We start from the raw sequence: 13,951 nt of genomic DNA, 5'->3' as shown, positions 1-13,951 counted from the left end.
GGCCCACACACTAAAGACACATCAACATCGTCCAGCATTTCCACAGTTTCCTCATCTTTTTAAAACCATTATTTTACTTAAAATGTAAAGGAACACAGGCGTGCAGCTCTAGTTTATTCTAGGTATTTATATGCAGACTATATTGTCTACATGCAAAACATACAAAATTTGAAAGGGAAAACTATTGTTAGATTTAAGTACTTATATTATGGTCATAAACCGATCACAGTAAACAGATCTGGGGAGGGTTTTTTAAATATGGAATATCATGGTTTTTTAAACATCACATACTCTATAAATTATTCCAAAGTAGTACAACAAGGTACTAGAGTGACATGGAGAAAGAGGTACATATGTACATGTATGGTGATCCTGCCCTTTAGTACCAAATTTTCGGGAAGAAGTTAGAAATATAGAAAGAAATATAACAATCAGTACAATTTATTTTCTTTTGACACCAAAATTGGCCCTTTGAAAATTTTTTACAAATGAAACCATAAGGATTTATTTTCTTATCAATAGTTGCTAGAATGGAAATAGTCAAATGTTGAAAGGCTATTGAAACATTATCTTTTAATGTTTGGTATGAAAGAGTATGAAGGTTAGCTAATGTCAAAATGGTAACAAATGAAGTAAGAGTAGACAGAAACCCAACATACACCAAGTTTTAAAATGCTTACAATACTTTGAAAGCTTTTATTTGGATTGTAGACATGAATGCTAACCCAAGGTACAAGCCACATGTAACATACATGGATATCTGACAGGACTGGTAAAATGAAGTTTTATATTAGAATTTAGGTAATAACACTGGTGAGGTGAGGTTCTGGAATTTAAGGTTAAGTTGGGTGAAAGTGGTTGTTGTAGGTTTTTCAGGCTGCTTGCCCATGTTCTGGAGGTTTTTCTTCCTAATGTTTTGCCAGTCTCTGTGGCAGGCCCCTTCAGAGGACAGGAGTAAAATGTACAGGATTTTTAAAAACTAAAAACGGAAGATTAACCTTTCAAATATTATATTTTTTAAAAAAATCTAGTCAATTACTCTCAATTCCATTATTTTCAAATTAGCCCCCACATGCCTAAGGCAAAAAAAAGCTTTTAAAATCATATTCTTTGTAGAATAGTAAAGTGGGGATCTGGTGGCACTGCGGGTTAAACCCGGAAGCTTCTGTGCTGCAAGGTCAGAGGACCAACAGTCGTAATATTGAACCCACACGACGGAGTGAGCTCCCGTCACTTGTCCCAGCTCCTGCCAATCTAGCATTTCGGAAGCATGTAAATGCAAGTAGATAAGGTACCACCACGGTGTGAAGGTAACGGTGTTCTGTGTCTAGTCACGCTGGCCACGTGACCACAGAAACTGTCTACAGACAAACGCTGGCTCTACAGCTTGGAGACAGGGATGAGCACCATGCCCTAGAGTCGGAAACGACTGGACTAAATGTCAAGGGGAACCTCGAATAGGAAAAACACCAGCATTTAAAGAAGTGAGTGCATAAAGTTAGATCCCTATTTTCTTTGAAATGCACCCAATCTAGAAATAAGTTTTCTAAAAGCTTCCTTTACTTCCTTGTTTCTCAGGGAATATATCAGGGGATTGAAGAAAGGTGTCAGGACTGTATAGAAGAGAGAGAAGATTTTCTTGAGATCTCCAAGTGCCTCTGTTTTGGGCAAAGTATAGACAATCATTATTGTGCTATAGAAGATGAAGACCACAATGAGGTGAGAGGAGCAGGTTGAGAAGGCTTTTTTTCTCCCACTGCTGGATGGGATTCTCAGAATGACTGATATGATAGCAACGTATGAGGCCAAGGTCAACAAGAAGGGAGGCAAGGAAAACAGGCCAGCAAAACAGATTAATAACAGTTCAAGCATGTGTGTATCATTGCATGCCTGTTTTATTATTGAATTAATATCACAAAAGAAATGGTTGATTTCATGAGAGCTGCAGAACCTCAATTGGTGCATTAAATATACTATTATATTAGCAGCCAAGAAACCATTTATACAAGATCCAGCTATTAAGTGGAGGCAAACCTGACCATTCATAAGTTTTCTATAGAGCAGTGGTTTACATATTGCCACATACCTGTCATACGACATTGCAGCAAGCAGGTAGCATTCAGAAGCTCCTGAGAAACCAAAAAAGTAGTACTGCACCATGCAGCCAGTTACAGAAATGGTTCCTTGACCCCCTTTAGAAAGGTTAGCCAGCATCAAGGGAAGGATACTGGAGCTGTAACAGGATTCCAAGCAGGATAAGTTAGCCAAGAAGAAGTACATAGGAGTATGGAGGTGGTGGTCAATTATAACCAGCATGATGATGAGGATGTTCCCAGCCATGGTAGCAATGTAGATGCCCAAGAAGAGCAGGAAGGGAAGATACCACTGATCCTCCAGATCTCCAAATCCCAGAAGAAGGAATTCTGTGACCAGTGTTTGATTTTCCTGTCCGGTTTTTTTCCATCTTGGCAGTTCAGACCTAAAAGGATGATATCAACTGTATTGTAAAAGTATAGAAATAAAGGAATGAAGTTCCTTTTCTAGAAACATGTTCTTATTCAGATAATGTTAAAACAGGCAGTCAGCAAGGAAAAGCTAGAGAGCTGAAAGTGCAGACACCTTGCTGTGTGTGAAGAAACTAGGGATTTGGGAAAAGATGAAAATAATGCTTTTTACCTGTTCATGACCTGATGAACCTGAAAAATAAACAGAAAGGTCAGCATATGAAGGGACAATGTTCATTTTGCCTTCCTTTTCTGATCGCTTCAAAGGAGAAATTGTAAGAAGGAACGGAGGCACTGGTCACACAAGGAGAATGGTTTCTAGTTCTTCCAATACTTTACATACCTCTGTTGTATTGAATTATGATCATGTGGTTTGTCTCCCAGAATGAAAGTTCCAAGAACATTTATCAGGACCAATTTATTTCCTCCTGTTTGTATTGTTATGGCTAGCTACACCATAGTACTGGTTTATTTTCTCTCTTGCTTTAAGGGGCAATTTAGCCCCTTGATTTATATATATATATATATAAAACTATGAGAGATGAAAGGGATTAGAGGGCATGAAAGTTAATCCAGTGTTAACGACTACCCAGTCACCCCAATGGTACTTCCACCTATCCGATGGAGGGTCAGGCAGAACAAGTCCCTTGAATCTCAGCACCCTCTGAAATGAGGGAAATTTGCCTCCCCGTGACTTGGTCTTACACCCAAATAAACCATGTTCATGGCAGCCAGCTCTGCTTTGGTCTGAGCAACAGATAGGTTAGCAAAGAATTTGTTATTCTCTCATGTGTTCCTGCTATTGAGTTGTCCTCAGCCTGTTATGTGCTTTTGCTCCATGATATCATGAAATCCATTTTGAGGAACCGTGTGGAATTTTTATCTTTTTGCTTTTTTGTAACTGTTTTTCCTTCTTTCCGCCTCACACAAAATGCATAAAATCCTTTCCAGTTGCTGATTGATTTTTGGGGCACAAGATTTTAGTGCTACAACATGAAATGCAGTCCCTCACCATTGGTTTGGTCAGTGTTAAATAATGGAGAGGGTGGAAGCAGGTCTTCAAGTCAAACTTTCTGGAAGCACTGCTGAAATAGGGGGATGGAGTGTTTGGGAGCAAAAAGGTGTCTATTAGGCTTGATAGACCATCTTCCCTTTACCACTTTCTTGAAAGTCATCCTCACCAGACAAAGAAGGACAGGAAAGCAAAGTGGCTATCAAAGGTGTGTCACCCAGAAACCGTCATGCTGCTTCTCAATATGGATGGGCAAACATGTATGTAGATTCTGTGCAATTTACTGTACTTTCCAACATAAAGATCGATCTATCCCTTTTCTGCATAAACTTGCAAATTTGAATCTGTACATATTTTTGTTCTCCCATCTCTAAATCTACAATTCATGTGCATTTTTGCTCAGATTGTTCAAATTGCACAAACTTTTACAAGTCTTCCTTTAAAACATCATCCTTAATTAAACTCATCTGTAACACAAGAATTTCTGTGCACACTTGTCTCTACCATACACATTTTTTTCATTCATTTTTGTCTGCAAATTCTAGTAAAATGCTGATTTCAATACTAAACTCTATTTCTCTTTATTTATGGGCTCAAATGATGCAAATCTCATAAACTGCTTTAAACATACAAACTAAATGAATTGCACCTCTTACCTGATTCCTTCTTTAATTACAAATCACAGCTGAACAATCCTCAAAGTCTTCAATAAATTTGTTCCACTTAGGAAAACAGAAAAGATTCGAGAACAGTGCAGATTTTAACAAATTATCTCTAAAAATCTCTTTTTGTTTTGAAACGTTGATAAAACATGATCATCATTACCTGAAATTTGCAATTTTCAAAATATACAATCTTAACAAATTACGTGTTCCCACACAACCCTCTAGTCCCATCTCTGCATATTATGAAGATACTACAACACTTCAATTACCTGCTTTGCAGTGTCTCCCTTCTGGACACAGTGTTTCTCATTTACCCCTTCTTCTTCTTCTTCTTCTTCTTCTTCTTCTTCTTCTTCTTCTTCTTCTTCTTCTTCTTCTTCTTCTTCTTCTTCTTCTTCTTTATAAATGCACAACTTGATACAATGATTTAAAGCAGATTTGTTGTCATTTTCAATTTATTTTAACCTCATCTATTTTTTAAAACTAATCAGTCCCTTTGAGCATTTATTTTCCTGTCTTCCCACAGGGATGCCACACTCGATGGAATTCTTCATAATACGTACCGTATTTTTCCATGTATAAGACTATACTTTTGTCTAAGATCTTTAGACTAAAACTTGAGAGTTTTCTTATACATGGAAGTATGCTGAGGAGAGGAAAAAACAAGTGGAGAGGAAAGCAGGGATGAAAGTGATGCTGCAGGGCTTTGATCCCTGTTTTCCCCTCCACTTCCTAAGCCTTAGCAAAAGTAAAGGAGGAATCAAAGCACTGCAGGATGGCTTTGATCCTTGCTTTCCCTTTGCTTACTAAGTCCCATGGGGCTTAGCAAAAGGAGGGGGAAAGACCCAAAGCAATCCCATGGCTGTATAAGGGGGAAAGGGATCAAAACCATCATGCAGTCTCAGGATAGCTTTGATCCCTTTCCCCCTCCTTTTGCTAAGCCCCGCGGGGCTTAGCACGAGGGGAGAAAGCAGGGATCAAAGCAATCCTGCAGTGCTTTGATCCCTTTCCCCCTACACTTGCTAAGCCCCACTTAGATTTCTTAATTTTGAGTTAGAATAGTGCAGGTGTCTTATACATAGAGGGTCTTATACACGGAAAAATAAGGTATCTAAAGATTACCATTAAATTCTTTGTTTAGAACTGAAGAAAGCAGTTGAAAACTAAAAAGTTTAATGGAGGTAGGGGGCTAGATTAATTTGATAGAGGTAGGGGGCTAGATTAATTTGCTAAATATAGATGATGCAAAACTAAATTCAGCAAAAATCAGACTTTAATTCTACTTTAATGTTTAATCCAATTCATACAGAAAAGAAGCAAATCAATATATTGAATGTGAGCATTAAGAATAGGATGATGTATCCCCAGTAATAAGTTTTTTCTGGTCAATATTGTGAAGATAACAAAACTTATTTCTATTCATCAAAACGGCAAAAATGTTTCTTTACATACATGCTTGCTACACATGTTGGCCTGTGGTCTTATTATAAGATACAGTATCTCCATCCCCCAGAGAATATAGTCCTGTCATACGAATTTTGTTTGCACTTTCCCATGATATATGCATTATTGTGTGCATTTCTGAGTGACAAATTGAATTCTGAACATCCGGAAAGGATGGATTTTGAGAGATGATTACATTCTGGCTCATTCCTTATTCTGGCAGTTCAAAATTTGGTACTTTTTGGAAAAGCTATGTTTTAAGAATGCAGTTCTCAGGAAACTCCCAGCCAGCTTGGCCAAATATAATCTCCAAATGCTTATTTACAGACCCCTTCCCTGACTGGTGAAGGGACGTAAATCAATAGTTTTATCTTGTCCAATTGTCCTGAATTAATTCCAAGAGGAATGAAATGTCAACATTTGAGAATGTAAAACCTGCCTACCTAAAGTTCATAAATATATGAATCATCGTGTGCCTGTCCTAAAATGCATAAATAGTTCAAAGCAATGCACTATCTGTACCATGTTATTTCTGAGGACATGCATAGCTACCTTATCCATAGCTGAGCCTGCAAAAGAATAGAATTGCACTTCCCCTCTTCCTCTTACAATGATCTTGTGGTTTGCTGGATTTCTATCTCAGTCCTCACTGCCACAAATATATATTGCTTGTGTGTGTGCGTGTGTCTGTGTCTCTCTGCGTATAGGAGGGAATTCCAGAGTGTGGGAGCCTCTCCAATAATCCCACCAAATATGTCTGTGAGGGTAGTGAGACTGAGAGAAAGGCCTCTCCTGATGATCATAACACCCAAACAGGATCATAAAGGGAAATACAATCTTTTTAGAAAGCTTAGACCCAAGCTTTTCTCAGGGCTTTATAAGTTAAAACCAGCACTTAAAATTATGCCCAGAAATGGATCTACATCTAGTGGAGGTGCTGTAGAAGAGTATGTTCATTCTAAACAGCCTCAGTTAAGAATCCTAATATGCTTCCTCTGTGTGTTTCACCTAACAGAACTCACACACAAATTCTACTCATATGTACTTAGAAGGAAGGCCAACTGCAAGCAGCAAATCTTGTCCTTTAATAAGTGTCCATTAAGGTTAGATTCTGTGATCCCAACATTGACTTGATCTTTACTGCTGTCTCATTTTTGATTCTGAGATGCTGTCAATGTTCAAAACATAGCATGATGTTTAAAGAAGAGAGTCGGAGAATAACTGACATTATTTACTCCTCCATTTTTGTTCCTGTGGAGCAGCAAATCAGCAAACACAGGGCTGAATTTCGTTCCTAGCTGACCAAATGCCTCAGGGTATGATCTCAACAGTCAAGCATATGGACATCTAGAGACAATTGGCCCAAAGGAGGCATTATCTCTTGTATGTTGAGCTGTGCGTTCGAAACACAGCAGATCATGCCTATGGAGATTTCTTAATGTACAACCATTTGCTTCCAAACGTTATGCCTTTTCCAATAACAGCACAAGTTTCAGTCATTCTTTTAAGAACAACTCCTTTTATCAAGTTGATAACACCCTGATTTGGTTGGAAAAGGAGTTTGTACCACTCAAATTGGAGAAGGACAGTCTGTCATTCCTCCCAATTAGTTTCAGCCAAGAGAGGTCAATCTACAAAGACCTTTTGGTTGTCAACGTCATATAGTTGACCCTCTGTTGTAAGGGTGAGAGGAATGCTGTCAGTGTCTCATCTGGCCTAATGGATGAATCAGGTCCCAGGAAGGCTCCTCAGTGTGTGGATGCATCCTTTCGTTATCTGGGTACTTCCATTTGTTATGTCATATCACTCTGCAGCCTTGAAAAGCTATCAAGTGCTGCCTTGTATCAGTGCCTGTCTGTATTCACCAGGATGCAAAGAACATAAGCTTATGATGTTCTAGCTAGCCCAAAGCCTACAAGTAGGAAACAGCCTCATCTTGAGCTACTGGGTTTGCTGTGTATCCTAGCCCAGTGGTCCCCAACCTTGGGCCTCCAGATGTTCTTGGACTTCAACTCCCAGAAATCCTGGCCAGCAGAGGTGGTGGTGAAGGCTTCTGGGAGCTGTAGTCCAAGAACATCTGGAGGCCCAAGGTTGAGGAACTCTGTCCTAGCCCTTAGAAATGAATCCCTGGCTACTTATGACCGTTTGGCTAGACGTCTTGGATTCTTGTTATTTATTTGTGGTGATTACTGGCATCACTTGGCTTATAGACTGATCCTGAACTTAGACTTCAGATCTCCCACATTTCACATCCCTGACTACTGTAGGACTCCGCAGGTGAAATCCTTTTGTGTAACTTACAGTCACTGTGATTTTTCCAAAAATAAAACATATCTGAAGTGTCCCCCAAAACTGCCGATGCTTCCATGGAATCCCATTCAGCGTTGAGAAGCGATTGAGATTATCGACATGTGAGAGGGGAATGTTTAATTACAAAAATAAATGGCCACTACTGATAAGTTCATTCCATAACTCATGCCAGAAGGCTATCTACCTTTATGTTAGACTTCTGACTACATGTATATAGACTCTGAAATACCCCTGGCTGGAAACAGAACACAGGAAACCTGAAGTGGGTAGGAGAAGAGATCATCATCTCTGCTATTCATACTTAAGGTTCCAAACCTGTGAGCCCTGGCTGCACTTCGGCCCAGATAGAGCAAACGACATACAGATGGTAGACGAGGGAATTTTCTGTTCCCCTCACATCAGCTCATGCTGAAAACATAGAGGAGGGAGTTCCTATTCCTTCCACATTATGTAGGTTGCCTCAGTGCATCCAGTTTGGCAGGCCCACATACCAAAAACACACCAACTTCTTCCAGTATTTCCACAGCTTGCATGTCCTTTTAAAACCATTATTCTACTTCAAAGGTAAATAGACACAGGCTAGCAGCTCTAGCTTATTCTAGGTATTTATATGCAGAGTATATTGTCTACATTCCAGATGAAAAAAATGTGAAAGAGAAAACCACTGTTAGATTTAAGGACCTGTATTATGGTCATAAACCAATCACAGGACAACAGATCTGGGAAGCATTTTTTCAAAATGAAATATTATGGTTTTCAATATATCACCTCTTGTACTCTATAATTCAAAAGTAATATACGATATAGTATACATATAGTAGTAGAGCTTTGATTGAAGTTGAAGCGGTATTTGTTAGTGCGTGAACATGCGGAAAATTCTAGCAGAGTAACTTCAAGGTCCTTGTGGCAAAATGACTCACACAGACACGATCAGCTTCTTCCACCACCAGACGTGTATTTACAGGATATTTACAAATATACAGAGTGACAGCATGACACCATGAATTCATCAGAAAAGCAGGAATACATCTTCTCTGCACAGTCCTCATACACACACTTATGCATCTGGCTGTGTCCAGTCTGCACAGATGTTGCATCATCGTTGAGCCAGCCCTCCTGAGTCACAGTGACTCAGCATTTTGACACACCTGAACATCATGGCTGCTCATTAGGACATTGGTTCTGCTCAGGCCTGTCTGAATTTGCACCACCTTGTGGCCATAACATCTCTTCTCAAATACTATCATATGCGGTGGGAGTGTAAATTGATTCAGAAATTTTGGAAATTGGTTTTAAAGGAAATATGTGATATATTTGGAAAAGATATTGAACTTAATTCTAAAATTGCTTTGTGTCAATTTTTGATAAGATAGAACTTGATAATTGTTCAAATGAAATATAGCTAGATTCTGGAAAGCTATAAATGATAGTAAATTAGAAGATTGATATAATGAAGTATGGGACATTGAGTTAAATGATAAATTGACTACTGAACTTAAAATGAAAAGAGGGGAAATAAGTTTAAATATTTTTAATGGTATTTGGGGTAGATTTATTGAATTTGTATTACTGAAAGAAAAGGGGAAAGCCTCTAAGCAACAATAAATACAATTTTGGGAAGGAGGTTTGTAAGAAAAGTATTGCTCCGAAGGGTCCTGTAGGTACGTATAGGGGTGCACTGTGTTTTAGATTGTATTAGTAAGTACAGTATTTTGTATTCTTGTATTTATTTTGGAAAATTTAAAAAAAACAAAATTTGTATATTAAAAAAAGAACTAATAAAGGATGTTGGAAAAGATGTGGGGAAATGGGCACATGTGTACATTCATGATGGTCCTGCCCTTTAGTTGCAAATTTTGGGAAAGAAGTTGGGAAGGAAATATAACAATCAGTAAAATGTACTTTTGCTTTGACACCAGAATTAATCCTTTTAAATATTTTTACTAATGCAAAATATTTTTTCTTACCGATGCATGCTAGAATGGAAATAGCCAAATGATGGAAGGCTAATGTAACATTTAGTAATGTATACTTGTAAGTAATATTTTATTTTAAATAAAATATATTTTTAAAAAGTAAACGAAAAGATATTTATCTTGCATGAATAAAAAGAACATAGCGCACACACAAAAGAAAATTTGAAATACCATTCAGCTACTCTCAATTTCATTGAAGCAGCTTCCCCTACACCTGAGGCAAAAACACATGTTAAAGTGAATGACAGAAACACCAGCATTTAAAGAAGAGAGTGCATAAAATTAAAGCCTTGTTTTCTTTGAAATGCACCCAATCCAGCAATAATTTTTCTGAAAGCTTCCTTTACTTCTTTGTTTCTCAGGGAATATATCAGGGGATTGAAGAACGGTGTCAGGACTGTATAGAAGAGAGAGAAGACTTTGTTGAGCTCTCGAAGTGCCTCTGTTTTGGGCAACATATAGACAGTCATTAGTGAGCTATAGAAGAGAGACACCACAATGAGGTGAGAGGAGCAGGTTGAGAAGGCTTTTTTCCTCCCACTGCTAGATGGGATTCTCAGAATGACTGATATGATGGAAGCATACGAGGCCAAAGTCAACAAGAAGGGCAGCAAGGAAAACAAGCCAGCAAAAAAGACTATTAACAGTTCAATCATGTGTGTGTCATTGCATGCCTGTTTTACTATTGGATTGATATCACAAAAGAAGTGGTTGATTTCATGAGAGTTGCAGAACCTCAATTGGTGCATTAAATATACTATTATACTAGCAGCCAGGAAACCACTTATCCATGATCCAGCTACTAGCTGGAGGCAAACCTGGCCATTCATAAGTGTTCTATAGAGCAGTGGTTTACATATTGCCACATACCTGTCATACGACATTGCAGCAAGCAGGTAGCATTCAGAAGCAGCTAGAGAAGCAACAAAGTAGCACTGCACCATGCAGCCAGTTACAGAAATGGTTCCTTGACCCCTTTTAGAAAGGTTAGCCAGCATCAGGGGAAGGATGCTAGAACTATAACAGGACTCCAGGCAGGATAAGTTAGCCAAGAAGAAGTACATCGGAGTATGGAGGTGGTGGTCAGTTATAACCAGCATGATGATGAGGATGTTCCCAGCCATGGTAGCAATGTAGATGCCCAAGAAGAGCAGGAAGGGAAGCAACCACTGCTCCTCCAGATCTCCAAATCCCAGAAGAAGGAATTCCGTGACCAGTGTTTGATTTTCCTGTCCTGTTCTTTCCATCTTGGCGGTTCAGATCTAAAAGGATCATATCAACTGTATTGTAAAAGTATAGAAATGAAGGAATGAAGTTCCTTTTCTAGAAACATGTTCTTATTCGGATAATGTTAAAACAGGCAGTCAGCAAGGAAAAGCTAGAGAGCTGAAAGTGCAAACACCTTGCTGTGTGTGAAGAAACTAGGGATTTGGGAAAAGATGAAAATAATGCTTTTTACCTGTTCATGACCTGATGAACCTGAAAAACAAACAGAAAGGTCAGCATATGAAGGGACAATGTTCATTTTGCTTTCCTTTTCTGATCGCTTCAAAGGAGAAATTGTAAGAAGGAACTGAGGCCCTGGTCACACAAGGAGAATGGTTTCTAGTTCTTACAATACTTTCCATACCTCTGTTGTATTGAATCATGATCATGTGGTTTGTATCCCAGAATGAAAGTTCCAAGAACTTTTATCAGTACCAGTTTATTTCCTCCTGTATGTATCGTTATGGCTAAATTGCCCCTTAAAGCAAGAGAGAAAATGAACCACTACCATGGTGTAGCTTGCCATAACGATACAAAAAGGAGGAAATAAATTGGTACTCCCTACTCCCCTTTAAAGGGGACCATCTCCCCTTTACCGCTTTCTTGAATGTCATCCTTGCAAGACAAAGGATAGGAAACAGAGTGGCTATCAAAGAGATCTGACCCAAAAATCATGGCATTGCTTCTCAATATGGATGGGCAAACATGTATGTAGATTCTGTGCAATTCACTGTACTTTCCAACATAAAGATCGATCTATCCCTTTTCTGCATGAACTTGCAAATTTGAATCTGTACATATTTTTGTTCTCCCATCTCTAAATCTACAATTCATGTGCATTTTTGCTCAGATTGTTCAAATTGCACAAACTTTTACAAGTCTTCCTTTAAAACATCATCCTTAAGGAAACTCCTCTGTAACACAAGAATTTCTGTGCACACTTGTCTCTACCATACACATTTGTTTCATTCATTTTTGTCTGCAAATTCTAGTAAAATGCTGATTTCAATACTAAACTCTATTTCTCTTTATATATTGGCTCAAATGATGCAAATCTCATAAACTGCTTTAAACATACAAACTAAATGAATTGCACCTCTTACCTGATTACTTCTTTAATTACAAATCACAGCTGAACAATCCTCAAAGTCTTCAATAAATTTGTTCCGCTTAGGAAAACAGAAAAGATTTAAAAATAGTGCAGATTTTAACAAGTAATCTCTAAAAATCTGTTTTTATTTTGAAACGTTGATAAAGCATGATCATCGTTCCCTGAAATTTGTAATTTTCAAAATATACAATCTTAACAAATTACGTGCTCCCACACAACCCTCTAGTCCCATCTCTGCATATTATGAAGATACTACAACACTTCAATTACCTGCTTGGCAGTGTCTCCCTTCTGGACACAGTGTTTCTCATTTACCCCTTCTTCTTCTTCTTCTTCTTCTTCTTCTTCTTCTTCTTCTTCTTCTTCTTCTTCTTTATAAATGCACAACTTGATACAATGATTTAAAGCAGATTTGTTGTCATTTTCAATTTATTTTAACCTCATCTATTTTTTAAAACTAATCAGTCCCTTTGAGCATTCATTTTCCTGTCTTCCCACAGGGATGCCACACTCGATAGAATTCTTCATAATACGTACCGTATTTTTCCATGTATAAGATTATACTTTTGTCTAAGATCTTTAGACTAAAACTTGAGAGTTTTCTTATACATGGAAGTATGCTGAGGAGAGGGAAAAACAAGTGGAGAGGAAAGCAGGGATGAAAGTGATGCTGCAGGGCTTTGATCCCTGTTTTCCCCTCCACTTGCTAAGCCTTAGCAAAAGGAAAGCAGGAATCAAAGCACTGCAGGATGGCTTTGATCCTTGCTTTCCCTTTGCTTACTAAGTCCCACGGGGCTTAGCAAAAGGAGGGGGAAAGACCCAAAGCAATCCCATGACTGTATAAGGGGGAAAGGGATCAAAACCATCATGCAGTCTCAGGATACCTTATTTTTCCATGTATAAGACCCTCTCCCCCTACACTTGCTAAGCCCCACTTAGATTTCTCAATTTTGAGTTAGAATAGTGCAGGTGTCTTATACATAGAGGGTCTTATACATGGAAAAATAAGGTATCTAAAGATTACCATTAAATTCTTTCTTTAGAACTGAAGAAAGCAGTTGAAAACTAAAAAGTTTAATGGAGGTAGGGGGCTAGATTAATTTGATAGAGGTAGGGGGCTAGATTAATTTGCTAAATATAGATGATGCAAAACTAAATTCAGCAAAAATCAGACTTTAATTCTACTTTAATGTTTAATCCAATTCATACAGAAAAGAAGCAAATCAATATATTGAATGTGAGCAATAAGATTAGGATGATGTATCCCCAGTAATAAGTTTTTTCTGGTCAATATTGTGAAGATAACAAAACTTATTTCTATTCATCAAAACGGCAAAAATGTTTCTTTACATACATGCTTGCTACACATGTTGGACTGTGGTCTTATTATAAGATACAGTATCTCCATCCCCCAGAGAATATAGTCCTGTCATACGAATTTTGTTTGCACTTTCCCATGATATATGCATTATTGTGTGCATTTCTGAGTGACAAATTGAATTCTGAACATCTGGAAAGGATGGATATTGAGAGATGGTTACATTCTGACTCATTCCTTATTCTGGCAGTTCAAAATTTGGTACTTTTTGGGAAAGGTATGTTTTAAGAATACAGTTCTCAGGAAACTCCCAGCCAGCTTGGCCAAATATAATCTCCAAATGCTT

The 13,951-nt window shown here is 38.1% G+C and overlaps 2 protein-coding genes across 2 annotated transcripts; both read right to left on the bottom strand.

Annotated features, from left to right (window-relative positions):
* Positions 1-333: 333 nt before the first annotated feature.
* On the bottom strand, positions 334-4,579 carry LOC140708227 (olfactory receptor OR9H1-like). Its single transcript, XM_078378033.1, has one exon. It carries the CDS (start codon positions 2,338-2,340, stop codon positions 1,507-1,509), a length of 834 nt encoding a protein of 277 aa, XP_078234159.1. The 5' UTR covers positions 2,341-4,579; the 3' UTR covers positions 334-1,506.
* Positions 4,580-7,569: 2,990 nt separating this feature from the next.
* LOC140708225 (olfactory receptor 8D1-like) lies at positions 7,570-12,613 on the bottom strand. The gene has a single exon (XM_078378032.1). It carries the CDS (start codon positions 11,155-11,157, stop codon positions 10,171-10,173), a length of 987 nt encoding a protein of 328 aa, XP_078234158.1. The 5' UTR covers positions 11,158-12,613; the 3' UTR covers positions 7,570-10,170.
* Positions 12,614-13,951: the final 1,338 nt, after the last annotated feature.

The sequence above is a fragment of the Pogona vitticeps genome, chromosome 6 (assembly GCF_051106095.1).
Source record: "Pogona vitticeps strain Pit_001003342236 chromosome 6, PviZW2.1, whole genome shotgun sequence".
Taxonomy (NCBI): domain Eukaryota; kingdom Metazoa; phylum Chordata; class Lepidosauria; order Squamata; family Agamidae; genus Pogona; species Pogona vitticeps.
Note: the sequence above shows the minus strand (reverse complement) of the source record. Positions and strands in the feature narration are given on the sequence as shown.